Here is a 26,247-nt window from a genome sequence, read left to right on the forward strand (position 1 = left end):
ATTGGCATATCTTAGTTCTCTCTTGGCTGTGATAGTTGCGGGGCGGGGGTGGGGGGTGGGGATGAGTTCATGTTACCTGGGCATTCTGTAAGATTTAAGTGAAGGGAGACGTGAGGACCATTTCCAGCTTTGTGTAAAATTGTGTGGGCACAGCTGGTAGTTGTCTAAGTTTCCTAGTCATGTTGACAGGTGGCCTCTAGGCCTGGGAGCTTGCTTTAGCAGTAGCATGATTCTTCTTGGCTCTAACAAAATTTATTTGCTTCTATCACATGCCCACGATGACCTTTTTCCTGTCTTTGTTTCCCCCCTTCCGTTGTACCCCAAATCACAACCAGAGCTAATTTTCTATGATGTTAAGGCCTAACTCTTGAATGAGTTGTTTGTTAGGTTGAGTCAGATGGAGCTTGTATATTCAGATGCATTTCAGAACTAGCTTGACTGCTTGCTTGCTGAATGGATGTTTTGTGCTGATCTCAGCCTACCATAACCCGTGTTGTGGCTCGATTGGCCCTTATGGTTCTTAAATTATGGTCGTAAGATGTCCTCGGCAATAACCACCGGGAAACTTTGTTTTTTTTTTTTATTATAAATTAATTTTTATTGGTGTTCAATTTACCAACATACAGAATAACACCCAGTGCTCATCCCGTCAAGTGTCCCCCTCCGTGCCCGTCACCCATTCACCCCCACCCCCCGCCCTCCTCCCCTTCCACCACCCCTAGTTCATTTCCCAGAGTTAGAAGTCTTCATGTTCTGTGTCCCTTTCTGATATCTCCCACATATTTCTTCTCCCTTCCCTTATATTCCCCTTCACTATTATTCACATTCCCCAAATGAGTGAGAACATACACTGTTTGTCCTTCTCCGATTGACTTACTTCACTCAGCATAATACCCTCCAGTTCCATCCACGTTGAAGCAAATGCCACCGGGAAACTTTGAAAAAAAAAAAAGTTTTATTATTCACAGATCCTGACAAGCACATGGCACACCTTGGGTTACACAGCAAGGTTGTGGGGAAAGGAGGAAGAGAGCAGGAGCTCCAGTGTGCAAGCCCCTGAGGTCCTGTTTTTTAATGCAGGCTCACTCACTGGTGACTTTAAAACTTAAAAAGGGGAATTTAAACTGCAGGAAGAGGAAAAACAAGCAACCTAAATGGTCAGTTACTGAAATCAACCAAGGTCTTTAAAATAAAGAAGGCTGAGTTTCCCCCTGTGGGCAGCCTTGTTCTTGGTCTAGGAGTGTGGCTGGCATTGTGTTTCTTTGACATAGCCATCTTTGAAGTGGATACCTTTTTTGAAGTCTGCCCTCAGGCATTTGCATTTCAAAAAAGGAAAAAAAACTGTCAGGGTTTCCACTACAATCCACCTGATGTTAGGCATCAGAGTCAGTGCTGACCCTAGATATCAGATAGGTTAAAAGCCAGGGGTAGGGCATGTTGTCACACAGAAAATACACATCTAAGTAGGATTAGATAGCACTCCTATAATAATTATACAGACGATAGTCTGAAATCCAGTCTGTAGCCATTGTACCAAGCTTAAAGGGTCCTGCCATGAAACCAGGTCTGTGATCCTGGGGCTCAAGAATGCGTTCAAAGACTTGGGTAATATTGTGAAATATTTAAACATCTTTGACCATCTCATTTAAACTGGTTTGATCAGATAGGCTTTTCTAAGTGCGCTTTGCTGGATTTTTTTTTTTTTTTTTCCACAAGGAATCTCAGATTGGACTCTCAAAGTCTCTCAGGGCTGGCCAGTCACTTACAATACCTGCAGATGTGAGTGAATTCCTTTCTTAAGGTCTCCCAAATATCCTGACATTTTTGGGCCTCCCAAAAAGTGGCCTTTCTTAACTCACCTGGTAAGGCTGCCAGGAAAACTTAAAGGCTTAGAAATAGCCACATTAAACACCTTGATGGGAGTTCATTACAATGGAATTGGCGAGGATCTTTGGTTATTTCTGTGACATATAACATTCTAGATAATAACTACAATTATAAGTGACAGTATTATACCAGGGACATAGTAGGTATCTAGGAATTTCATATGATTTCTGGAACACTTATATCAATCACACATATCCACACAAATTAACCTAAAAAAGATTTCTCATTACTTGACAAGGCTTTCCATATAGTTTAACATATCAGATAAGCCTAATCAGTCTGTGATCTCTCTTTTTATAAGAAGGAGCAAATCATTTGAGATGGTCCAGGACCCTCTGGAAAATCCCAAAATTAGTTAAAGTTTAAAAAGACTTCATTTAGAATTTGATTCTGGAAGTTTGTCAGAAATATCAAAAGGCTTTAAAATACTTGATTATGTAGAATCATAGATCACTGTGAAATATTAGTTATCTATTTAAATAACTTTCACCAAAATTACAATTAAAGACTTCATAGGCAAATACAGAAAGTTATATAATTTATTGAGAAAAGAATGAAACTTAGCTCTTTAAATAGAGAAGACTCGTTTTCTTAAGTAATCAAAGACATGATAGCTTGAAAAATAGGAAGTTATTTTGATGAAATACAGAATCTTATTTCCTAGGCAAATTACTTAAAAACCTTACAGTCTTATCAAGAACAGACCAATAGTCTAAGAAAAGTGTCCTTTTAGCAGATGAAAGAAAACTAAGCTTTAGTTTTTAGAAGTACACTATTTATTAAAGCTTATTTAAAAAAGTTTATAATAAATTATTTTTAGCTAGCTTGCCTACACAAGATAAAATTCTCTCTCCCTCTCTTTTATTTTTTTTCCTTTTCCCTATTTTCTATATCCATTTAATTTGTCTATTTTAGGACAAAATTACTTTCATTTGCTTTAAGAAAAATGCATCTCCATACCTCATACCTTAGCTAAAATACATCCTACTTTCCTTGCCTAGAGTTGTTTCTCTTATTTCTTGTATGTTTAATTACATATATTGTTAGAATCCTTAAGTCTTAGAAACGTTAATTTCTAGTGAAAACTAGTGAGTAAGCAGTTGTAAACTATTTACTAGCACTTTGTATATTGGCAAATTTATGAGTACATTTCATAATTTCTAGAGGGATATGCCTCTAAAAAAATAATAACAGTTTTTCAGTATAGCACAGGACGTGTTTACTAACAGATCCAGATATCTTTACCTTCTGTTAACAAGAAACCAAAAGTAGATAAACTTGTGTTCAGTAATTAATGTTTCAACATTTTATATTTGGTAGAGATCTACATATTTAATGACTTTCTATCATCGAACTTAACTTGGCAAAACTCTAGGGTTTCAAGTTAGCAAAATGATTTGGGTAACTTTTTAAGTATACATACCATAAAACATAATTACTGTTGAAAAGTGGATGCCTTGGCAATCAACGCTTAAGTCCTACATTTGCATTACAAAAAGAAAAAGGCAACCATTGTGGCTTAGGCTAGAATGGATGACCTGGTCTATAGCTGCTCTGACCTGCTTTGTGGGGTGGAGGGCGTTTTAGAGTGGGGAGAGGCACAACTTTTCCTTAACCCAACTTATTCTTCTTGATTTTTATGCTTTTATTTTCTGATGTTGCAACTTTACTCATAGGTGCTGGAGTATATTTCAGGGTAACGTGGACTAATTGGTCAATGTGTGTGTGTGTGTGTGTGTGTGTGTGTGTTTACTACATTCTTTTTATTATTGTGGTTTAAACCTAGACTAGCCAGTGTATCATTAAATGAGGACCCATCTGTCCTAGTATCTTTACTTGTGGCATTAAATCCAATATTTAAACTTGCTGAAAAATGGAGGTCTTCATTATTTTTTATTTATTTATTTTTTCCTTATTTTATATTTATTAACTCCATTTAAGATTATTTAAATGAGAAGAATGTTGCATGACTTAGTAGGATACTCATCCATTTGATAGTGTCCCTGTGCATAGTGCGTTCCTCATCTTAGAAGCTTCATAAATATTGATTGAATGAAAATGGTTGCAAAACTATATTTGCACGTCACTTTAGACTTATTTGTGGAGTCCTTGGTATGTTGTACAGTTTGTGGCAGTAGGTTTGGAATGTTCTTACTTTATCCTCCAATCTGATAGGGAAGGCAGTATGGGACAGTAGTTAAGAATGTGGGTTTAAGAGCAGATTGTCAGGGGTCCCATCTGGGCCCTGCCATTCACTGTACAGCCATGGGCAGGTTATTTAATCTCTCAGTGTCTCAGTTTCTTTTCTGAGGAGACCTTGAAACCTGGTGGGAGCATCAGGAGGATAGATGTAAAGTGCTTGGGATGGCATCTGGCACATGATTATTTTGGTTAATATCATCCTGTTTCATCAGAAGTAAGTTGCATGAAAAACATACTTGGGTATAAAATGTCTGCCATTTATTGAGAACTTACTGTGTGTCAGCCCTTGTGCTACAGCTTCTTCCTGGGCTGTTTGGAAATAGCTCCAGGCCTTTTTCAAGGAGGGTGACTGGTAATTTGTTACTCCTTGCTGGTGCATTTCAACATTTGGCTATACTACTCTGAACTATTGCTATTGACTAATTCTTTTGCATTGAGAATGACATAGGCTTGTATAGGCTTGCAGTAGCACAATGATGTGGTGTGTTTGCTCAAAGTTTGCATGTTCTGTGTTAAGGATAGGAGTGCGCGGAGGCAAAATAACCTCCAAACAGCCAAACGTATTGTTCTAATGACATACTTCAGGGTGGGAAGCATTGTTTCTCTTTGATCAAGGCTGGGTTATTGTGCATATACAGTGTTCACTCACTTACAGAGTGTCTAATGTTTGAGCCTCCACCAGTCTGTAAGCTCTTTGAGAATGGTGACTGTATTTTTAAAGACAATTTGTACAATGCCTGTCATTTAATGAGAGCTCACCGTGTGCCAGCTACTGTGCTATGTCCTTTACATACATCTTACCTTAGCCTTAGAACAGCTGAAGGAGTTCTAAGGAGTGGGAAAGCCTACTTTACAACAGATCACCTAGCTTGGTCACCTGGCTCGTAAATGATGCAATTGGGATGCAAGCTCCTTCTGACTCAAAGCCTCCTCTATTACTTTGTCTGTGTCTATTATTTTGTCTATGCAACAAACAATACCATAAAAGATATTTAATGTTGACTGAATAAGAGAAGAAACGGGGGTATGAACTTGAGTAAGACATAGTTCTTGTCCTCAAGGAACTCAGAGTTGAGACAGAGAAGTGGGGTGGTGAGTAGGGTGCAAGGTTAGAAGAGTTACAGTAGAGTTGTAGATTGGAAGCCAGGGGAGTGCACAGGAGAGCCACCTACAACAAATATAGGGGAGGAACAGAAGGGGACCTTCCCTGAAGAGGATGCTTTGGAGTTGGCCACATAAGGGTGTAGAATGCACTCCAGACAGAAGAAAGAGAAAAAGTAGTTTGATATATCTAGATAGAAGGCATGAGAGTGGTACTGGGTAACGTGTAAGAGTTACTATCCAAATAGTTAAAGATTTGGGTATAAAAGGGAGCAATTTGAACTTTATCCTGAAAGCTCGTGGCAGAGGAGCAGTCTTGGCAGGTTTATACAGAGTGCCTTTGTGTTTAGATTTGTGTTTTTGGAAGATTAATCTGGCAAGGAGTGTGGAGGATAGATTACAGGGAGGCAGATGGGAGGCCCTGAGACCTGGTCTCAGACTAATGACTGAAGGGGGCCTGGTGAAGGAAGTAGGGTTGAAGTGAGGGGATGGATAAGGTGCCACTAGAATTCAGTGGTAGCATATGTGAGAGTGGGAAACAGAACATCGAGCCCCATAAGAGTTGGGTGTCTTACCCTCAGTGCTTTGAACATAGAGCTGTCTGGCTTCTAAGCCAAGGGACATGCCGCTGATTCAGGTTAAAACCTATTTCCTTTTTATTTTTAAGATATTTTATTGATTTATTCATGAAAGACACAAAGAGAGAAAGGCAGAGACACAGGCAGAGAGAGAAGCATGCAAGAAGCCATGCAAGAAGCCCGGTTGGGACTCACCGGATATCCAGGATCATGCCCTGAGCCAAAGGCAAATGCTCAACTACTAAGCCACCCAGGCATCCCCAAACCTATTTCTTTTATTCCTTTGTGCATAGTGCTCCCCAGAAGATATATTATTGGTCCACTGTTGGTTTTGTGATTTCTTTGTTGAAGCAGTCGTCGGCCGTGGATTAGGTGTGATCACGTGTTGGTCTCTGCAACCTGCCGCTCTGTCTTTTCATGCATTCTGATGCCAATGTGAGGTTTCCTTGGCCTGGGGATAATTGTGTACTCATGCTTAATAGTAACAGAACTTAGAAATCTCTAGTAAAGATGGGGAGAGTAGTGATTCCTTTTGGTATTGCTGCTTGTAATAATTTCTTGCAAGATAATGAGTGAAAAAAATTACCTGATATTAATCCTTTCCATCCTGGCCCCCAGATATTGTAGTTATCAAATGGTCTTAAGATAGAGAACCTGAGTTTCATTTCTTCTAATAACCACTCTCTGAGTTCAGGTCCCCAGGACAAATCTGTGATCATGAGGTTCATTAATAGACTTGCTTGGCTTACTTACTGCCCAGTCAACCCTCATCTCAGTAGAAGAGAAAACTGCTGAGGCTTGGATCCTGTGTTTTAGCTTTTGGACAGACAACAGCCCTATTTGCCCAATGATGGACAAAATAAAGGCTGGTAAAAAAATAACCTGGGAAACGACTTTTCACCACTCAACTTTGCCCAAGAGCTGGTTAAACACGGGCATGTTGTGTGGTGTGCATCAGCACTATGAAAACATGTTCATGATTGGATTTATTTGTACTTCTGAACTTTTTTTTTAGGCAACCTCCCGACTTCTAGTAAATTATCCAGAGCCCTATCGTTCTCAAATATTGGATTATCTCTTTAAGGTAATGAGAAAATAATTATTTAATGGCACCTGTGATATTTTTGATAAACTATGGTGAATTTCAGTGGTAGAATTGATCACCTTCCCAATTCTAGCATTAAAAAAACAAACAAACGGCAAATTACTTTTGGAAGAAGTTGCTATTTATTCGAAATTGGGTTTCTGATATTTAAAACCAAAGACAGTAATTAGTAATTGTCTTAATGTACTTTGTTGTTCATCTGGTGAATTACAGTATTAATACTCCTGCTTCTTTCCCCAGCCAAACTTTGGTGCCTCTTTGCATATTCTAAAAGTCGAAATAGGTGGTGATGGGCAGACAACAGGTAGGAGATTTGGGAAATGGGATTGTTTTCCTTCAGTGTTTTAATCTATACCTAAATTTAAGGACTGTGAATCAGAATATAAGTGATACCAACATTTTTGATGTTGATTATTGCTTATGTATAGTTTCTTATTGTTCTTTTATTACTCTATTAAAAATTTTATATCAAAATCCTCATTTTTCTTCTCATAAAATAGTATTTGGACTTTAGATTGCTTATTTAATGGATTAGTCTGCAGCAAACCCACAGTTTTTAAAAAAACTATATTCAGTAGGAAGCATAGAGACAGTTTGGAATTTTTATTGAGAAGTTCCAAAAAGAACTTTTAACATAAAAAACATGTAAAATGTTATTATGTTACTAGTTTTAAATAAAATATGTGGCAAAAATATAAGTTGTCATCAGTATTTCAGATGTACAGCTTTTTTTCTTTTAAAAACAAAATTATTTTTAACCATTAAATTTTCAATCTTCACTTATCACCATTTTGATTGGCTTTGTGTCGTCCATGTAGTCAGTTGATGCACAGGAAGAAAAAAATTCTCTCAGTATTAATACAGCTTATTATTTATAGGCCAGATTCCATTTTAGTGAACTTTACAGTATTGCCTGTATACAGCATGTTCTTGTTGGTGACTTGGGAATAATTTTGGTTAAAAAGATATGTCTGCATGGTGGTGTTAGTTTTAATTAGTAATGAAAGAATGAAATGAAATAGAATATTTCATGAAATGAAATAGAAATGAAAAGAAAAGGGCAAGGCCCCCTCCTTGTGAGGCCCTTCCAAACAAGGGCAGATGTTTGTGAAGTGTGGTAACACGTGAGGACTGGTATCAGCTACCTTGACACACCTTGGAAGTTAGGATAGGATTTTTTATAGAGGGGATGTGCAGTTGTATACTCTTCCCTTTCTTCTCTCAAAGCTCTGTTATCTTGGTTTAACGAAGCATGTTATAGGCTCAAGGCCGGGGGTATGAGAATGGGTCTTAGGGGCCCGGGGATTCACAAGTAGGATTGAGAAGCTGGAAGTTGAGGTGATCTGAAGTCAGTGTTGGACATGGGGATTTGAAGACCCAGAGAGACCAGACCAAAGCCTGGGAGAATGTGGTTCTAGGACTTTTTAATTACATGAATTGATAACACTTCTCTCAATACTGCTTATAATAGAAAGTTGTGGTTTTGCTTTTCAAGACCTTTATGATACTTCGAGTAATGAAAAACATGAAATAATATGCTTTGATCATCCGTCCTCAAGTGATATAAGATCATTCTTACTTGCTCCATGTCAGGATTGGAACTGGAATGCGTCTTCTTTGAAATGTGTATATGTATAAGGGAGAGCGGCCCTATGAAACACCATTAATGGATGGTTTCCTTTCTCTTTTGCTCTCTCCCATGCAGATGGTACTGAACCCTCCCACATGCACTATGCATTAGATGAGAATTATTTCCGAGGATATGAGTGGTGGTTAATGAAGGAAGCTAAGAAGCGGAACCCTAATATTATACTCATGGGTAAGAAGTGAAGTTTGCCATGCTTTTGCATTCCATTTAACTTTTAAATTCTGAGTTCTGTTTGTGGAGTCATTATTAATACTGAGGCACTAATAATGTTGTTAATACTACCATCATCCTAGCAGCAACAAAGCATGTGCCAGGGTCGATCATTTCTTTGCCCTTATATTATGTCTGCTCTTTATATATAATAACTTTGGAGTGAGGCATTACTCTTCCCATTTTATAGAAGCAGAAGAGGCTTAGGTTTTGCCACCTTGACTTAAGGTGAGATAATTAGTAAATGGCAAAATCAGATATAGAACCTAATTGCATTTTGGTTGTTTTCGTGATGTTAAACTATTACTCTCAACAAAATTTCTTATCAAAATTTGTAAAAGGGAAATACTATCTAGAAAATTGTTTATTAGGTGTAGTAGTGTATCCCAACTGTTTGTATAATTATGGATTACATGAAGTCATAGACCCCATTTCGTGAAGAGGTTCCCATGAAAGTGTTTGTTTGAACCTCAGCAATGTGTTGGTCATTGTTCTAGGCATTAGGGATACCAAACAATCCAGCCCCCAATTCCTGCCCTTGTGGAGTTTAAGTTCTAGTGGCAGGATCACTGGATTTCTCAAATAGGACTACTATGTTCATTTTATAGTTCTCATGTAGCAGTGTGCAGAACTATAAGATACTGCAAACATACACAGTGATGGCATACAGTTATCATTTGAAATGAATTTGATTTTTTGAAACAAGCTCACACATCTAGTCTGTATGAGATCAATGAGATCCATTTAATAGGCTTGATTTCAAGTTATTTTAAAAATCATTTTTAACAAAGGACAAACATAAGTTTTTCTAAATTAAAAAAAATGAGGAGTTAGTGTGTTCTTTATAAATGGTCTTTTGTAAGAGATTCCAGGAAATATTTTAAGCAGTAAAAAAAAAAGAAGCATCATTGACTTCAGCACATACTCACCCATTGGGCTGTTTTCAAGGTCAGTTCTCATTTAAATGTAGAAAATCTGGCATGCTGAATCATGTTCTAACAAAGACTTACACATGGTGGTTCTGTAGAATTCATTTCATTGTTCTAAAATGTTCCAGTATTTTAATGTCACATTTCTTATGGGATATACACTTAGACATTCCTCTCAAGTTTAGAAAAATAAGCATTTTGTTCTTTTGTTCATTATGGTTTTTTTCAGTGGTGAGTTAGATTGGTAATACATATTAACAGTTGAGGAACTTAACTGTTGAGCTTATTTTAACATATTAGTAACAGAATCAGGATTTAGAATTGTAATTAGTGCTTCTCTACTATTCTCATTTTCTTACTTAAAAATAATAATTAGAGTGTTGGAAGAATGTGGGTTATTTGATCTATATCATACGACAAAGATGTATTTTCCTGTTGAGTCATTGGGATTTATATTGATGTGATGACAAACTAGCTTTGCTGAATTTGATTATCTGAATAGTTTTTTAAGAAGCCTTAAGTTTTAAGAAGATGTACTAGTGAATGAGGAATTTGTATTATACTTAACCTGTAAGTTAGGCATAAGCTTTTCAGAACTCTTTGATTTGACTTCAGAGGAAAGAAATTGAATATCAAATATCCCTGTAGCAGGCGGTGGTCTTGTCAAGTTAAATTGTATGTTACATTTCTTTCTATTGGCAAGTATCTTTGAGAGAGCCTTTGTGTTTTTATTTCTTGAAAGAACATTTGGAATTATTGAGGCTGACTTTAAGGATCATTAAGGAGTTGCAGAGTTCATAAATGGGAAGAGATTTTGGAATTTGTGCATGGCATGGCATATAATCTTGAGTAAGATCTGTATTGGCTTTTTGCTTAGCGTGAGTTCTTTTGCCTTGTTTTCACTGTGCCAGCACTGTTACACTCACTCCACCTTTACCTTTTCCTTTCTGCAGGGTTGCCATGGTCATTTCCTGGATGGCTAGGAAAAGGTTTCAACTGGCCTTACGTGAATCTTCAGCTGACTGCCTACTATATCATGACCTGGATTGTGGGTGCCAAGCATTATCATGATTTGGACATTGATTATATCGGGGTTAGTAATATATGTAAAGCTGATTAACTTTTGGACATTTATTTCTAATTTCTTAAAGTAATTTGATTCTTTGGCATTTTGTTGACCAACCATTTTGTGTCATGAGACTAATTTATTCTATTGGCATCTGATAACAAAGTAACTACATGTGACCTTTTATTCCTCCTCTTTGCCCATCCAAATTCTAACCTCTTTTGAAAACTGTGCTAAATGTGTACCTTCTCTGAACTTTTTTTTTTTTTTTTTTTTAATTTTGATTTTTGGTTGGGCAGCCCTGGTGGCTCAGTGGTTTAGTGCTGCCTTCTGCCCAGGGCGTGATCCTGGAGACTCGGGATCGAGTCCCATGTCGGCTCCCTGCATGGAGCCTGCTTCTCCCTCTGCCTGTTTCTCTCTCTCTCTGTGTCTCTAATAAATAAATAAAAAATCTTAAATTTTTTTTTTTTTTTTGATTTTTGGTACCACCCTAGCTCATGTTCTCCTTAAAAGCTTTCCCTAGTTTCTCTGGTCATACAAGAATACTATATTTACCATACAGTTCGATGATTAATTTCATTTTGCTCTATGAATCTTCTGTTGTCCAAAATCAGGGGGTGGCACACTTTTTCTTAGTGGGTTAGAGTGTAAATACTTTGTGGGTCAAAAGGCAATATGAAGGATATTATGTAGGTAATTACATAGCCATTTAAAACATAACCATTTAAAACCGTAAAAACCAATTTCAGCTCTCAGGTTATAAAAAATACAAATAGTGGGTAGGCTGGATTTGGCAGGATGGCTAAAATCTGCCTACCCTTGTCTTAAACTGTTATTTAACGCCTTTTAATGATTGAAAAAATGTAAAATATGATGTCTTTCCAGCTGGTCTGTTGGCAGGCTGGAGGCACCATACCTCACAGAACCTCACAACAAATACATGGTGGTCTCCACACATGTTTGCTTATTAATATGCCATCTGTCAAAACTGATTTAAAAAGTGTTCTTGCAGTTAGCCAACAATTATTGAGCTCCTCCTATGTTGCAGGCACTGGGACTGTTATATTCTAGGGATACCAAGATTATAAGTCCTTAAGGAGTTTAGTGAGAGAGATAGGAACTGGGATAGATTAAACTGTAAAATCACAGGAGGAGAGAGGACCTGAGGATGGGCCAAGGGCTGTAGGCAGCCAGGAGCAAGAATATACTTTTTTAAAAATTTTTTTTCTCCAAATTCTAATCGAAAATTAGTTTGTATTTGAGAACTTTCATATGTCAGGGTATTTTTAACCTATAGTGAAACTAAATGTAGGTTTCGATCTAAATAGCATTTTATTACAGTAAAGTCACACTCAGAAAATGTTTCTGGTAAAGAATGGGTAATTCACACTCTTTTAGACTCATATGCTGTGGTGAGGAGCTTCTTTGATAAGAAATACTTTCCTGTTATCTCTAGAGTAAAGTGAGTGATAGTGCCTGGACTCTAGGCCATCTGTGTCATTAACAGTTTTCTCGGCGGCAAAACTAATGTCATGGAAATTCTCTTTCATTTCTAAAACCTCATCCCTCATGATTCTAAACCATCGAGAGCTGTGTAATTTCCCTTTATCTGTCCTCATTAAGAATTTGCCTTTGTGATATAGCATATCGTGTGATCTTGTGTATGCTTAAAAAAATTACTTCTACAGGATACTTTATTTTTTAAAAGATTTTATATACTTATTAGAGAAAGAGAGAGAGAGTGAGAGTATGAGTGGGGGAGGAGGAGGAGAGGGACAAGCAGATTCCCCACTGAGGGGCAGCCTAACACGGGGCTCGATCTCAGGACCTTCAGGTCATCTCCTGAGCTTAAGGCAGCCACTGTTTTTTTTTAAAGTTTTTTTTTAATTTTTATTTATTTATGATAGTCACACAGAGATAGAGAGAGAGAGAGAGAGGCAGAGACACAGGCAGAGGGAGAAGCAGGGTCCATGCACCGGGAGCCCGACGTGGGATTCGATCCCAGGTCTCCAGGATCGCGCCCTGGGCCAAAGGCAGGCGCTAAACCACTGCGCCACCCAGGGATCCCTTAAGGCAGCCACTTAACCGACTGAGCCACTCAAGCGCCCCTACAGTGTACTTATTTATATTGGCATTAAATGTGATGGTAAGATCTTATAAAAATTATTATTATTTTTAAAGAATTTATTTATTTACTCATGAGATAGAGAGACAGAGAGACACAGGCAGAGGGAGAGGCAGGCTCCATGCAGAGAGCCTGATGTGGGACTCGATCCAGGGACTCCAGGATCATGCCCTGGGCTGAAGGCAGGCACTAAACCGCTGAGCCACCCAGGGATCCAGATCTTATAAACATTATTACAACACTCCTGTCTGCTGGGTCTCCAGTGCCTGACAGAGTCCCTGGCACACCTTACATTGTCAGTGTTTGTTGAATGATTGAATGGATATTCTAGTTTTAGAAATCACTGGAATAGGGTGCCTGGGGGGGCTCAGTCATTTAAGTATCCAACTCTTGATTTTAGCTCAGGTTGTGATCTCTGGATCCTGGGATTAAGCCCCATGTCAGTCTACTTGATCAATGTGGAGTCTGCTTGAGGGTTTCTCATCATGGAAATGAGTGACTATTTGAAAAATACCCACCAAACATTCCAAATATATGTTTTAAAAATAATATTCTAATGTAAAAAATAATAATTTAAAAAAGTTATGTTGTCTTCTAAATATCTATAAATGCAAAAACAGGATATTCCATAAAGTAAGGAACATTGCATTTTAGATGATATGAAAGATAATGAGAGCAGTGGCATCTTAACAGTAATGTCTACTTTCTGACAACTTTCAATTCAGGCTCTTTCACTTTCTGTTTTACAGATTTGGAATGAGAGGTCATTTGACATCAATTATATCAAGGTCTGTACAACTTTAAAATCTTTTTATCTTGTAGTTACTAGTAAATAATTCCCTTATGGTTCCATAGAAATTAGTATAGTAGGAACATTGTGTTTTTTTATAACACAGATATTTGTTTTGCTAGTTGTGACATAAAATTCAGGCAAAAGCTTAATCATATTTAAATTCCTGATTAAAGCATAGGTAATTCTTAATGAACCCCAGATTTCCTTTGTCTGAAGAGTTGTGTTGAATTTTCCTATCTTAAAATTCATTATTTATGGAATTATGATAATCATTATAAAAAAACTGCATCATGTTGGACTTTTAGGACTTAAAGAAATGTAGCTTTTCTTTTTTTCATTGTCAACAGGAAAGGAGGCAAAACTGAAAAAGAACAAAGACCATCATTTGTGGTATCAGAATTGCAACTTAGGGAGCACAGATTCTGAAGTAACCAAAAAAAGTGTCCTGCTTCTGCGGGGAGGGCAAGGGATAATTACATAATGTAGATAAAGAAGAGAAAAGGAAGCACTGCTAATTTGGGGCAGACCATTTAAGCCATTTCTGATTACTATCTCGTTGATTATTTTATTGTTCCTGGAACGTATTAACTTTAGGGTCCTCATATGACCTGAATGCCAGTTGTTCTGCTGAAATATTAAGAGCAACTGCTTATAAAACTATTGCCACCTCTGGCCCAGTTCTGGAGTTCATCAGTTGAAAGGAAAATGAAGCTTGGAAATGGAGTCTCTTTTGGCTAGAAATTTTGTACAGTTTTATATCTTATATCAGAATATCTAGTGTATAGCCTCACTGTTATTTTCTTTGGAATGCCTATTACATTGGAATGTTCTATATGTTTCTACCTGTTATTAGCAAATAGGTAGCAACTAACATTTGCCAAGTGTGCTTTTTCTTTAAAGATTTTTGATTTATTCGTTTGAGAGAGAGAAAGGCAGAGAGAGAACATAAGCAGGGGGAGAGGGAGAAGCAGAAGCAGACTTCCCACAGAGCAGTGAGCCCCATGTGGGACTTGATCCCAGCACCTAGAGATCATGACCTGAGGTGAAGGCAGATGCTTAACGCCACCTAGACACTCCTGCTCCTGTGTTTTATTGGGTCGCTTTTCCTAGTTATTTATCTCCCTTTTGTTCTTACTAGCCCCCTTATGAGGTAACTACTATTGTTGCTGTTTTTCAGGAAAGGAAAAAGTGAGACTAATAACCCTTCTGTCCCTGGGAAACTAGTGGCAGTTTTAACTTTTCAGGTGGAGGTATTCTCTGGTTTATTTACAGTACCATTTGACTTGTGTTTCCTCTAAGAAACATAGTTTTGTGGTTATATTTTATTTCAGTTCTTAAAAGAATTTCTTTAAGTGTATTATGTTTTTAGGTGGGTAATATCCACTAAATTTGTTTCATTTATTTATTCATTAATTCTACCAACAAGTATTGACTCAACACCAGGTTTGTCAGGCATTCCATATATGCTTAGAAGACGATACAAAATACTGATGCTGCCCAAAGGAATTCACATTTGAGGGCTATAGAGCTCTGTATGGACAACTAAAACACAGTCATCATTTCTCTAGCAGAATAATGACCATGCAGCATTGTTAGAAGGGGCAGAGAGGAGATGATCCTTCTGCCTGGGTGGATTAGGGAAGGTGACATGTGGTTGGAATCTTCAAGATGGGATGGTTAGGAACTCCCCTTGTTGCTAGGGCAGGGGCAGGACACCGCAAAGAAATGATGATTAAATGTAAAGGGATTAGGGGGAAGTGCAAGAGTGAAAGAGTAGACAAGGGGGGACTGAGCCTTGAGTAGGCTGATGTGTTCACTAGGGGAACAGCACACTTTCATGTGTAGCTGTGGGACTTGATGGGGTGGCTTGCAGCCAGGGCTGGGTAAGTCAGAGTCACCTTACCTCCAGGCTGCATGCATTATCAGTGAAGTGGTGAGAGTGTGGTGGAGGGGGCATCGTGGGGCTGTGGGAAGTGGGGCAGCAGAGCTGGTATACGATGGAAGCACAGGGTTGGTGTGGAACGTTGTGGCTTCTTTGAGCACAAGACTGATGAGAGCAGCAAGAGCCCAGGGTGGAAGCCAAGTTAATGCATGTGCTCTGTGTGACCCCAAGGCTGGGCACGGCCTCATGATAGGGTCTCAACAGTGAAGATGAGGAGCTTGTATCTACCCAGATGTGACATTTCACAGCTTATTTTTTTCCCTGTGATTACACATGTGCCTCTGTAGTTGTGTTCATTTGAAGGAACCATAGAATCTGGTTAGTCTGGTTTCCTTTTTCTTTTAAACTATGCAGCTGTGGTGGTGGTTTATTTATATTTTTACTATTATGAATCTGTTTTTGATTCCATTAAAGTTAGAGGGAAAATCCCTTGAAAGAATTTTTACCTCTTTTTTTTTTTTTTTACATTCCCATGAAGTAGGATATCTTCATAATAATGCCTTTTATTTTCCATAGAAGGCATGTTTCTATTGAGGAAATAATATTGATAGTATTATTTATCCAAGATGCTGATTTTCTTTTTTTTAATTTATTTTATTTTATTTTATTTTATTTTATTTTATTTTATTTTATTTTATTTTATTTTATTTTATTTTATTTATTTATTTTATTTTATTATTTATGATAGTCACAGAGAGAGAGAGAGAGAGAGAGAGAGGCAGAGACACAGGCAGAGGGAGAAGCAGGCTCCATGCACCGGGAACCTGATGTGGGTGGGATTCGATCCCGGGTCTCCAGGATCGTGCCCTGGGCCAAAGGCAGGCGCCAAACCGCTGCGCCACCCAGGGATCCCCCAAGATGCTGATTTTCAAAGATACTTCAGCTATTGTGGTTGTAATTCAATAGCTAAAGTCTCGTTTGTAAACTTTCCTGCGTTCTGTTTATCTCTCCTAAAGGTGTTAAGAAGAATGCTGAACTATCAAGGTCTTGATCGAGTGAAAATCATAGCGAGTGACAATCTCTGGGAGCCCATTTCTGCTTCCATGTTGCTTGACTCTGAGCTTTTGAAAGTGATTGATGTTATAGGGTAAGAAAGATTTTGCTTTGAAAGATTAACAATTTCTGATTGCTGGCTTTCCATACTTGACTATACCTTTGTTTTTGCTTTACTTTCCCACTTGATTACATTTTCAGAGGGAGCTTTCTTGTATTTACATAACTAAAGCATGTGTGACTGATGTTTCATTCCTTCCTCTTTGAAAAGTATGTACAGTTGACCCTTGAACAGCACAGGTATGAACTAAGCCAGTCCACTTATGTGTGGAATTTTTACGATACTGTATAAATGTATTTTTTCTTCCTTGTGATTTTCTTGATATTTTCTTTTCTCTAGCTTCCTTTATTGTAAGAATATAGTATGTAATACATAGAACAAACAAAATATGTGTTAATTAATTGTTTATGTTGTCAATCTTTTCTGCTCAACAGGCTATTAGTAGTTAAGTTTTTGGGGAGTCCAAGATTATATTCAGGTTGTCAAATGCATGTGGTTGGGGGGTTGGCATATTGTTAAAGGGTCGCCTGTACTTTGGGATCTTTTATGCCAATGAAATGTATTGGTGCTTTTCAAAAATTATGTTAACCTTTGGAGTAATAAAACATGGCTTTGCTTAGATTAAGGGACAGGGTAGTTAAATTTTAGAAATTACAAAAGGCACACCTCCCAGGTTGGGAGTTATTCTGTAAATGAACACTTATGTAAATGGTATGGCATGGTCACTGACCATGGCTTTTGTCATGTTTCCTTAGCAGCGTGGCTTTGACCCTGCTGTTTAGTCCAGCTCTGCCATTCAGCCTTCCTGAGTTCCAGTAAATTTTTTTTGTCTGATTTATTTTTTCCAGTTTTAATTGATATAATTGTATATCAATTATTTGAGAAATTTGACTTTTCTCATCTATTTCTCAAATAATTGATATACATTACTCTGTAAGTTTAAGGTATATGCCATGATGACTTAATTTACATAAGAGATGATTACCATGAGATGATTACCGTGATAGGTTTAGTTAATGCTCATCCTCTCATATAGATACAGTTGAAAGAGAAGGGAAAATAATGTTTCCTTATGATGAGAGCTCTTAGGATCTACTTTCTTACAATTTTATTATATACCACACAGCAGTATTAATTATAGTCATCATGCTGTACATTATATCCTTAGTACTTATTTATCTTATAGCTGGAATTTTGTACCTTTTGACCACTTTCCTCCAGTTCCCCCTTCTTCTACTCCCCACCTAGCAGTATTTTTTAAGTCAATTATTATTTTGTCTATTGTGATAACATATATAAATGTTTGAAAAATAGAATACACATACACGTGGAATGTGTTTTTTATTCAGTGAAGATTGCTTGGTCAACATGTGCCCTTTTTTTAAATGAAGCATTTTGAATGTGCACAAAGGAGGCAGAATAATATAATGAATATCCATGTTCCCATCACTCAACCTCAACTATGACTCCCTGGTTAGTTCTCCATCTGCATACTTATCCATTCTGTCATCTGTTGCCTGAAACTAGGTTCGCCACTTGGTGCCTATGGACCCAAAAGACACAACCAAGCCAAAGAAAAAGAAAAGGAAGGGTTTTACTTGCAACAAGTAAAGGAGAACCCTGGGAATGTTTCCCAAAGCAGTGTTTCCTCGAACAACCAAACTGGGGAAGCTTTAGGCTAAGGGTGCGTATATTCACAAAAGGGCTTTCACAGTGGGGCATTCAGCATAGAATTGGGGCAGAAGTTATCTTAAGGTGACAGAGTCCAGGTCACGAGGGTCAGCACCATCAATTTTGGTACCTGAGTGCTCAAAACATTTCAGATCCTGCAAAGATAGCTCGAGAGTGTGTGTCAGGTCAATCCTTAATTTTGAACCAGTGCTGCAAGATTTACAAACTGATTTGTTGTTCCCTGGTATGATTAGGTTATCTCCTGGCCTGATAGTGGCAGTTTGTTCTTATATTTTTTTGTTCCCTTAAAATTGTTATCTACTAAGATCTATTCTTCTGCAATTTCAACATATCTCAGGAAGTTCTGCAAGAAATGGGCTTTGGGCAAGTAGTGCCATTCACACATAGATCACAAGATGGCTGGGGGCCTAAGGTGACTTTTCTCATGACAAGAAAGCTTGGCTTGTCTTTCTTTTTCCAGGGACCCCTAGCTCTATATGCTTACAGTTTCTCTTCTTCCTCCCACATTATTTTGAAGCAAATCCCACACATTATTTCTTCCATAAACATTTTCCCATGTATCTTTTAAGATAAGGATTCTTTTTTTTTACCATAAACAATACCGTTATTACATCTAAAAATATAACAGTTTTTTGATACTATCAAATATCTGTAACTGTCATTTTATAGCTTTATCTGAGTGAGTCTAGATCCAGTTTAGATTCATACATTGTGATTGATGGATATTTAAGTCTCTTCTGATTTTTTGGCTCCTGCCCCATCTTTTTATTCCCTTTCATTTGTCAAAGAAACCGGATGGTTTGTCCTGTAAAGCATCTCATAGTCTGGGAGTTTATAGGTTTCATCCTTGCAGTTTGGTTTAACCTGCCCATCTGTCCTGTTTCATGTTGGAAATTGACAGAAGAATGATTAGTTTAGTTTTAGGCTTGCTCATTTATTTATTTTTGGCAAGAAAAGTAAGATGTATTAAACATTTCGTATATTGAAATTAGAATATAATTTCTGCCTTTATTTGTTAAAACTTTCATAAATAGCTCAGGTCTTTGAGGTCTTACAAAGTTGTATTGATTTTGAATATATTTGACTAGGAAAAAATATTTAAATGAAGGTATGGGTTTTGCTGTGTCTTCATGAAAAAGTGTTGGATGTTTAATTCATTTTATCTTTACTAATGTGGGCATCTAATGCAGCAAATATTTCTTTGAATGCTGCTTTAGCTCGGTTTTATTTTCTCATTTCATTGCACTGTGATCATTTAATGCTGAATGTATTTAAATTTTTTTTTTCAAAACCTTTCCCAGGAGCTTCTGTCTTATTATATTACAATATATTTTCTATCAGGATATAAGGGTTGAGTGTGTAGTATCTACCTTAGTGACTGCGTTGTTTAGGTATCCTGTATCCCAATTAGTTTGTTCACTGGAACTATCCAGGGTTACTGAGACCGTGAATTTCCTCTCACTAGTGGGTTTCAGTTTCACCTAGTTTGTGCTTTTGAAAGTTGCTCATAGATATTAATGTCTTATCTTCATTGTTATTTTGTAACTGTTGACTTTAGAAAATGTCATTCTTTGCCTCATTATGCTTCTTGGTATGAATTCTGCTTTGCCTGTGACTGAGATAGAGACCTCTGTTTTCTTTTCATTTATATTTGCCTGATCTACCTTTGCCCACATTTTCATTCTTTACTTCTCGAGGTCATTTTGTTCTAGATGTGTTGCTTGCATATAGCATAGATTTAGGTTTTGCTTTTTTCACTGCTCTAAAAATCTTCAGATTTCAATGATTGATTTAAACTCATTTATACTTAACAATATAACTGAAACCATATATACTTGATGATATAATGATGAACTCTATTCTGTATTGTCTTGTTATTTAATCATTTACACTATGTATATACTAATATACTAATATGTTGGTATATGATTTGTTTTCTTTGCTCTTTTTAAGGAGGTATCTTTTTTGTTATTTAGCAAGGTTTGATTTTTGGTTCTACTGATTGCATTTATACGATACTTCTATACCAGTCATTCTCAGCTGGGTATAATTTTGCCCCCCAGGGGACATTTGGTAATGCCTGGAAATATTTATGATTGATACTGGCATGGTGGGTGGAGGCCAGAGATGTTTCTAAATACCCTTCCCACAGGATAACTTCCCACAATAAATAATTAATTATTCAGCCAAGATGTCCACGGTGAAGTTGAGAAACTGTTTATACTAATACTCTTAGTTCTTTTTCTATTTAGTTTTTATGTATCATTTTACTATAAGCAATGTGAAACTTATTTCATAACTTTCTCTTTCTCCCTTTCTTGCTCCTACAATGGAATTTTAATTACCCGAATTTCTTAATCTTTGCATTCTTACACGACCTTAAGCTTCTACTATCTTGATTTGTCAGCTGCAAGCTGTAACCTTTAACTCCCAGCCAATTGGCAAACTTCATTTACATTTCATTTTCTTTCCTCCTCCTCCAATTTTGCATTTGCCGTATTAGTTACACATTATCAGAACACACAACATTTATGTACTAAATTACTCTGTTAGTCTAGTTCTACCATTAAGCATATGCAATGTTCACCTTCAAGTCTTTTGCTGGCTTCTTTAGATTCTTGGGTGTCAGGGCTTAATATTTACTATATTTTTCAGGAAGTGCTAATGGGGGCGATATTTCTTGATCTCTTCCATGTTTATTGACTCTTTATCTGTGGCCTTTATACTTGAAGGACAGTTTGGCTACATATAAACTCTCTGACTCACATTTTCTTAATCCTTTAACATCATAAAATTTACTCCATTGGTTACTTAAAATGTTGCTGCTAGGAATTCTGATGCCAGACTTCTTTTCTTTCTTTTTTTGTTGTTTCCCCCTTTGTGGACCTCTCACTTAACTTCATGCAGAAGAAGCTGCTGGTGGTCTACCCAAACCTATCCTATTCTTTGTGGGCTCAAGGCAAGACTCTCTGCATTCTTTGGAGTTAAGATATATCAATACAGTTAAGTTCCTGGTGATGAAATGAGAGCACAACTGATAAGCAACACCTGAGAGTTTATACTCTAGGATCCTAGGTACATTATCTTCTACCCCTTTTCCTTCCTACTGGCTAGAATCAGAGGCCTCCATTTGACCAAAGAGCAGATTTCAGAGCTGCTTCCACCAACCTTAACTCTTAACTTGGGTGATTATATAGAAGTAAAATAAAGTCTTTTTCTTTAAACCACTATGTTCTCTGTAGTCTGAGGCCTCTAAACAATATTTCTTATTTTTGTGTAGGCATTCTATTTTGTTCCTGGAATTCCATATCTTTGCAGAATGGAGATAATAAAAAAGCCTCGTATTTGTCAATGGAACTATCTATAAGAATAGCAAATATTCTTTTGTAGATGTGCTTATTTTATGTTCCAGTATAATGAATTAGTTCTATTTCCATGGTGGGATAATTGAAATTATAGCCTGGCCTCCTGGATCACTAACTATGTCAGACATCTCCATCTCTAGCTTCCATGTGTTAGGATATCATTTAAATTATTCTACTTGTTTTCATGTGGTTTAAACAAGATAGATGCTTATTTCTTGAGAAAAGTGCAGAACAGTATATGGGAGGATAGAGCGACTCTGTTCTATAAGTGCTCTTCGGTCTTGTGGTTCTGCCATTCTAGAGTGTATTATCCTTGTTTAGACTTCTTTTTTCTTCGTTATAAATTCCTGTATATCCAAAGAATATTTTTCCTTAACTTTAAAGCTTAGTAGTTGTACACTATTTACCATTGTCAGGTATATAGCATATGCCTTTTCAATATCTGTATTTAAGTGTTTTCTAATTTCAATAAGATTTATTTAAATTTTAACTTAAATAATTATTCTACTCCATTACTTTGGCTTTCTTTTTAGGAGACCCAGTTATGCATTTTGGATCTTGTTTGAATATTGCCTTTATTCTGTATTTTTCTCAAACCATCTTTATTTCTTTATTTCTGTTTGGTTCTCTAATTTTTTTTAATTTCATTTATTTATTTATTTATTTATCTATCTATCTATCTATTTATTTATTTATTTATTTATTTATTTATTTATTTATTTATTTATGATAGGCACACAGTGAGAGAGAGAGAGGCAGAGACACAGGCAGAGGGTAAAGCAGGTTCCATGCACCGGGAGCCCGACGTGGGACTCGATCCCGGGTCCCCAGGATCGCGCCCTGGGCCAAAGGCAGGCGCCAAACCGCTGCGCCACCCAGGGATCCCCTGGTTCTCTAATTTTGTCCTCTATTTTCCTCATTGTGTTTTCCATAGTATCTATCCTATCTTGTGTTTCTTTTTCTTGTCTTCATTTCTAAAATGTGTTTTTTTCTGATAATTCTATAATTCTCTCATTTTAGTTTCATATACCTCTGTTGTCTAAAAATTGTTAAAATTTTGTTAAAAATTTTTTAACAAAGTATAACATACACACATACACTCATACATAAAAATACATAAATCATAAGAATATGGCATAATGAATTGTCACAAAGTGAACGTACCTACATAACCACCACTGAGGTCAAGAAATAAAAAATTATCAGTATCTAAGCAGCTCTTCCCTTGGAAATCTTTCTAATCATTAGCTTCTCCCCTGGTCCCAAAGGCAACTACTGATGTTAGCCCTAACACCATAAACTAATTATGCTTGTTTAAAAACTTTATTAAGAGGGCATGTGATGTGATGAACACTGGGTGTTATGTGCAGCTGATGAACTACTGAACTCTATCTGAAACTAGTGATGTACTATATGTTGGCTAGATTTTAAATTAATAAAAAACCCTTTATTTCAGTGGCATCTTAGAGTATCTATTATTTTGGTCAACATTGTAGTTTTAAGATTAACTCATATTGCCAGGTAGAGACTTGGTTCATTTTAATTGCTCTTTTGCATTCAGTTATAGGAATACGGCATGATTTTTCTATCTGTTCTTTGTCAATGGTCATTTGAATTGTTTCCAAATTTAGGCTATTGTGGTATAATGAGATTTTGTTCAGGTATTATTTTTTGACTGCCACCTCCATTGGAAGAGTGGATCTCTCTGCCCCATTAATGTTGTACTTGGCCTGCACCGTGTAAGTTCTTATTTTGCAGTCACAGGGCTTTCTGGGGTCTGCTCCTTCTGGGCCCTGTTCTCCCTACTGCCTGAATGTTGTCTCTCCCTCACCCCGAGTGTTCCTGCCTTAATCAATTTGGATTCTCATCAAGCAGCTTGTTCTCATAGGGAGGCTCTCGCATTCCAGACAGGATTGTTTGCTACCTATTACTGAAATTGCTAAGGGTTTAAACCTGTATTGTCCAGTCTGGTAGCCACTAGCCACGGTTAACTATGGGACATTGAAATGTGGCTCATTTGAATTTAGGTGTGTTGTATGTAAAATAAACCTTGGCTTTTAAAGATTTGATATTTAAAAAAATGTAAAATATTATTCATAATTTTTTAGGTTGATTGCATGTTGAATGACAATATTTGGTGAATATTGGGTTAAAGTATATCAGGAAAATTTCCCTTTTGCTTTTTTTTAAATGCAGCTGCTACAAAACTTCAAATTATACACATATTGCTCACCTCATATTTCTTTTGGTTTAAACTGACAACAGTATTAGATCTCTTAATGAATTCACTGTTTTCCATTCACCCCCAACTTTATTCACCCCCAACTGAATGCCTTCAGCCTGTGAAGATATTCCCTGTTTCACCCACTGTTCTCTTATGCTTTCACTCAGAGTAGGGCTCCTTTGAGAGTAACTGCCTGCTGGTCCCATCTCTCTTCCAGTTTCCACATCATATCTGGTGATCCTGGGCTAGTTCTGATGCTTCAAGAAGACTCCTGGGCATTCCATCACCTAGTCTTGATGAGGATATTGTCTGTAGGTTTTCCCTTTCCTGTATTTAGTAGATCTCTGTGGTTTTAGGAGGAATACTGGTGATTGTCAGAAACTGGGGTGCTACCATGATCCACTTTGTCCTTAACTGCTAATTTTCTTTTATTATGAACATGTTCCTCTGTTAGGATAACTTTGGTTACTTTCAGTAATCTTAATTTGTCATTTAAATTTGGAGAATCATGCTGTAAAATGATAGGTTTTGTCTAGTTATACATATATAAAAAATTATATTCTTAAGGAGCCTTTGCATTTTTTGTTGAATTAGTGGTGGGACTGGACATTGAGAGAGACCCAGATTTTAGTGTCAGTTTTACCCTTCTTTGCTCAGATCATTTAATAATCACTCAGTTTTAACATAACAGTTAATGTTTTCTGAATGAGGGACAAAATGCCTGTTTATGTAACTTTAAAAGGGATATTTTTTCAGATTATAAAAATAATCCATGATTATAGCAAATTTGGAAAATGTAGAAATCTATTAAGATAGAACTTACTCAGAATCCTAACATCTAGAGATCATTAGTAACACAATAGCATATTACTTTCCAGGCTTTTACTTGAAAAAAAAAAACAGATTTATTTATTTATGTGAGAGAGAGACACACACACACACACAGGGGCAGGGAGGGGCAGAAGGAGAGGGAGAAAGAGTATCAAGCTGACTCTGGGCTGACTGCAGAGCCTATCATGGGGTTGATCCCACAATCCTGGGGTCACAACCTGAGCCAAAACCAAGAGTTGGACGCTTAACTATTCCACCCCGGTGTCCCCAGGCAAAGTTTACTTTTTTCTACAGGTATATTTTGAGAAGAGATACACCAAGCATACATTTGTCTGAGTAACAGCTGGATGAGTCTTAATATTAGTATATGGCTGAATATCATGATCATAGAATGAAGTTCTTGGATATAAGAATGAATCTAAAATGGAAAAAATTTAAAAATATTGTTACAAAGATTAGTAACAGACTTCACATGTTGGACACTGTAGTGCCAGAGTAATAATTTTTTAACCCTGTTAGGTGTTAGCTTGCTTTGAGGTCTCTGTAGTGTATGTTTACACTACGGAGTTAGAGGCCTATTTTTAGCTGAGTTCAGTGATGCTACAACATCTTGATGGTGCCTCATTTTTCTCAAATACTTCTTTTTTATGTCCTCTATTATGTGTTTCATATTTTTTCTTCCTCATGAAATCCTGAAATGCCAGATTGATGCTGTGCCCTAATTCATCTTCATGAGGTACAATGAATTCCCAAAGTAGGATTTTTTCTTGAAAGATTCATGACCTAAGTGGGATTAAATAACTAAAAACCAAAATAGGTCATCATAATCATTGTTTTAAAGATTTTATCTATTTATTTGAGAGAGAAAGAGAGAGAGAGTGAGAACGAACAGGGTGAGGGGCAGAGGGAGAAGCTGACTCCCCACTGAGCAGGGAGCCCAAAGTGGGGCTCCATCCCAGGAACCCAGGATCCTGACCTGAGCTGAAGGCAGATGCTTAACCTACTGAGTCACCCAGGTGCCCCATAATATTTTTTTTAATGTAATGAATACTATGACACCAAACTGCAAAGTTTAGAGTTATGATGTAATCCAGTCCCCATCATTCTGCTTGTATTGTTATTAAAATTTTCGTAAATAATTGTGTCCTAGAAAGTATACACTCGTGTTCCTAAAGTTACTTAGCTAATGTACTCTCTTATTCCTGTGTTAACTGTCCATCTATTTTCTATTTCACATTAGAAATTTCTTAAAAACTGTCAGTAACTTCTAAAATCATCAAAAAAAAGACAAAAAATCATCACTGAGGTAGTATTTTACTATTAGAATAATAAATATACATTCATACTTTGACTTTTCTTAAATAATGGTATAATGTAGGAGTTCTCAACCTTTGTACTTTTGATATTTTCACTGGATAATTCTTTGGTGAGTACCTGCCTTTTGCATTGTAGGATATTTGGAAGCTTCTCTGGCCTCTGCTCACTCACTGGATGC

At 36.9% G+C, this 26,247-nt stretch overlaps 1 protein-coding gene across 2 annotated transcripts in view; it reads left to right on the forward strand.

The window, feature by feature from the left end:
- GALC (galactosylceramidase) overlaps positions 1-26,247 on the forward strand; it is a 57,279-nt gene that overhangs the window by 1,342 nt on the left and 29,690 nt on the right. The window contains exons 2-7 of one of the 2 annotated variants that reach the window (XM_055304036.1): positions 6,784-6,852; positions 7,114-7,177; positions 8,579-8,692; positions 10,614-10,753; positions 13,601-13,639; positions 16,543-16,673. In XM_055304036.1, coding sequence (XP_055160011.1) covers positions 6,784-6,852; positions 7,114-7,177; positions 8,579-8,692; positions 10,614-10,753; positions 13,601-13,639; positions 16,543-16,673 — 557 coding nt within the window. Of the gene's footprint in view, positions 1-6,779; positions 6,853-7,113; positions 7,178-8,578; positions 8,693-10,613; positions 10,754-13,600; positions 13,640-16,542; positions 16,674-26,247 lie in introns of those variants that run through there. The other variant, XM_055304037.1, reaches the window with a different exon arrangement.

This window comes from Nyctereutes procyonoides, unplaced genomic scaffold, assembly GCF_905146905.1.
Source record: "Nyctereutes procyonoides isolate TBG_1078 unplaced genomic scaffold, NYPRO_anot_genome, whole genome shotgun sequence".
In the NCBI taxonomy this organism is placed as follows: Eukaryota; Metazoa; Chordata; class Mammalia; order Carnivora; family Canidae; genus Nyctereutes; species Nyctereutes procyonoides.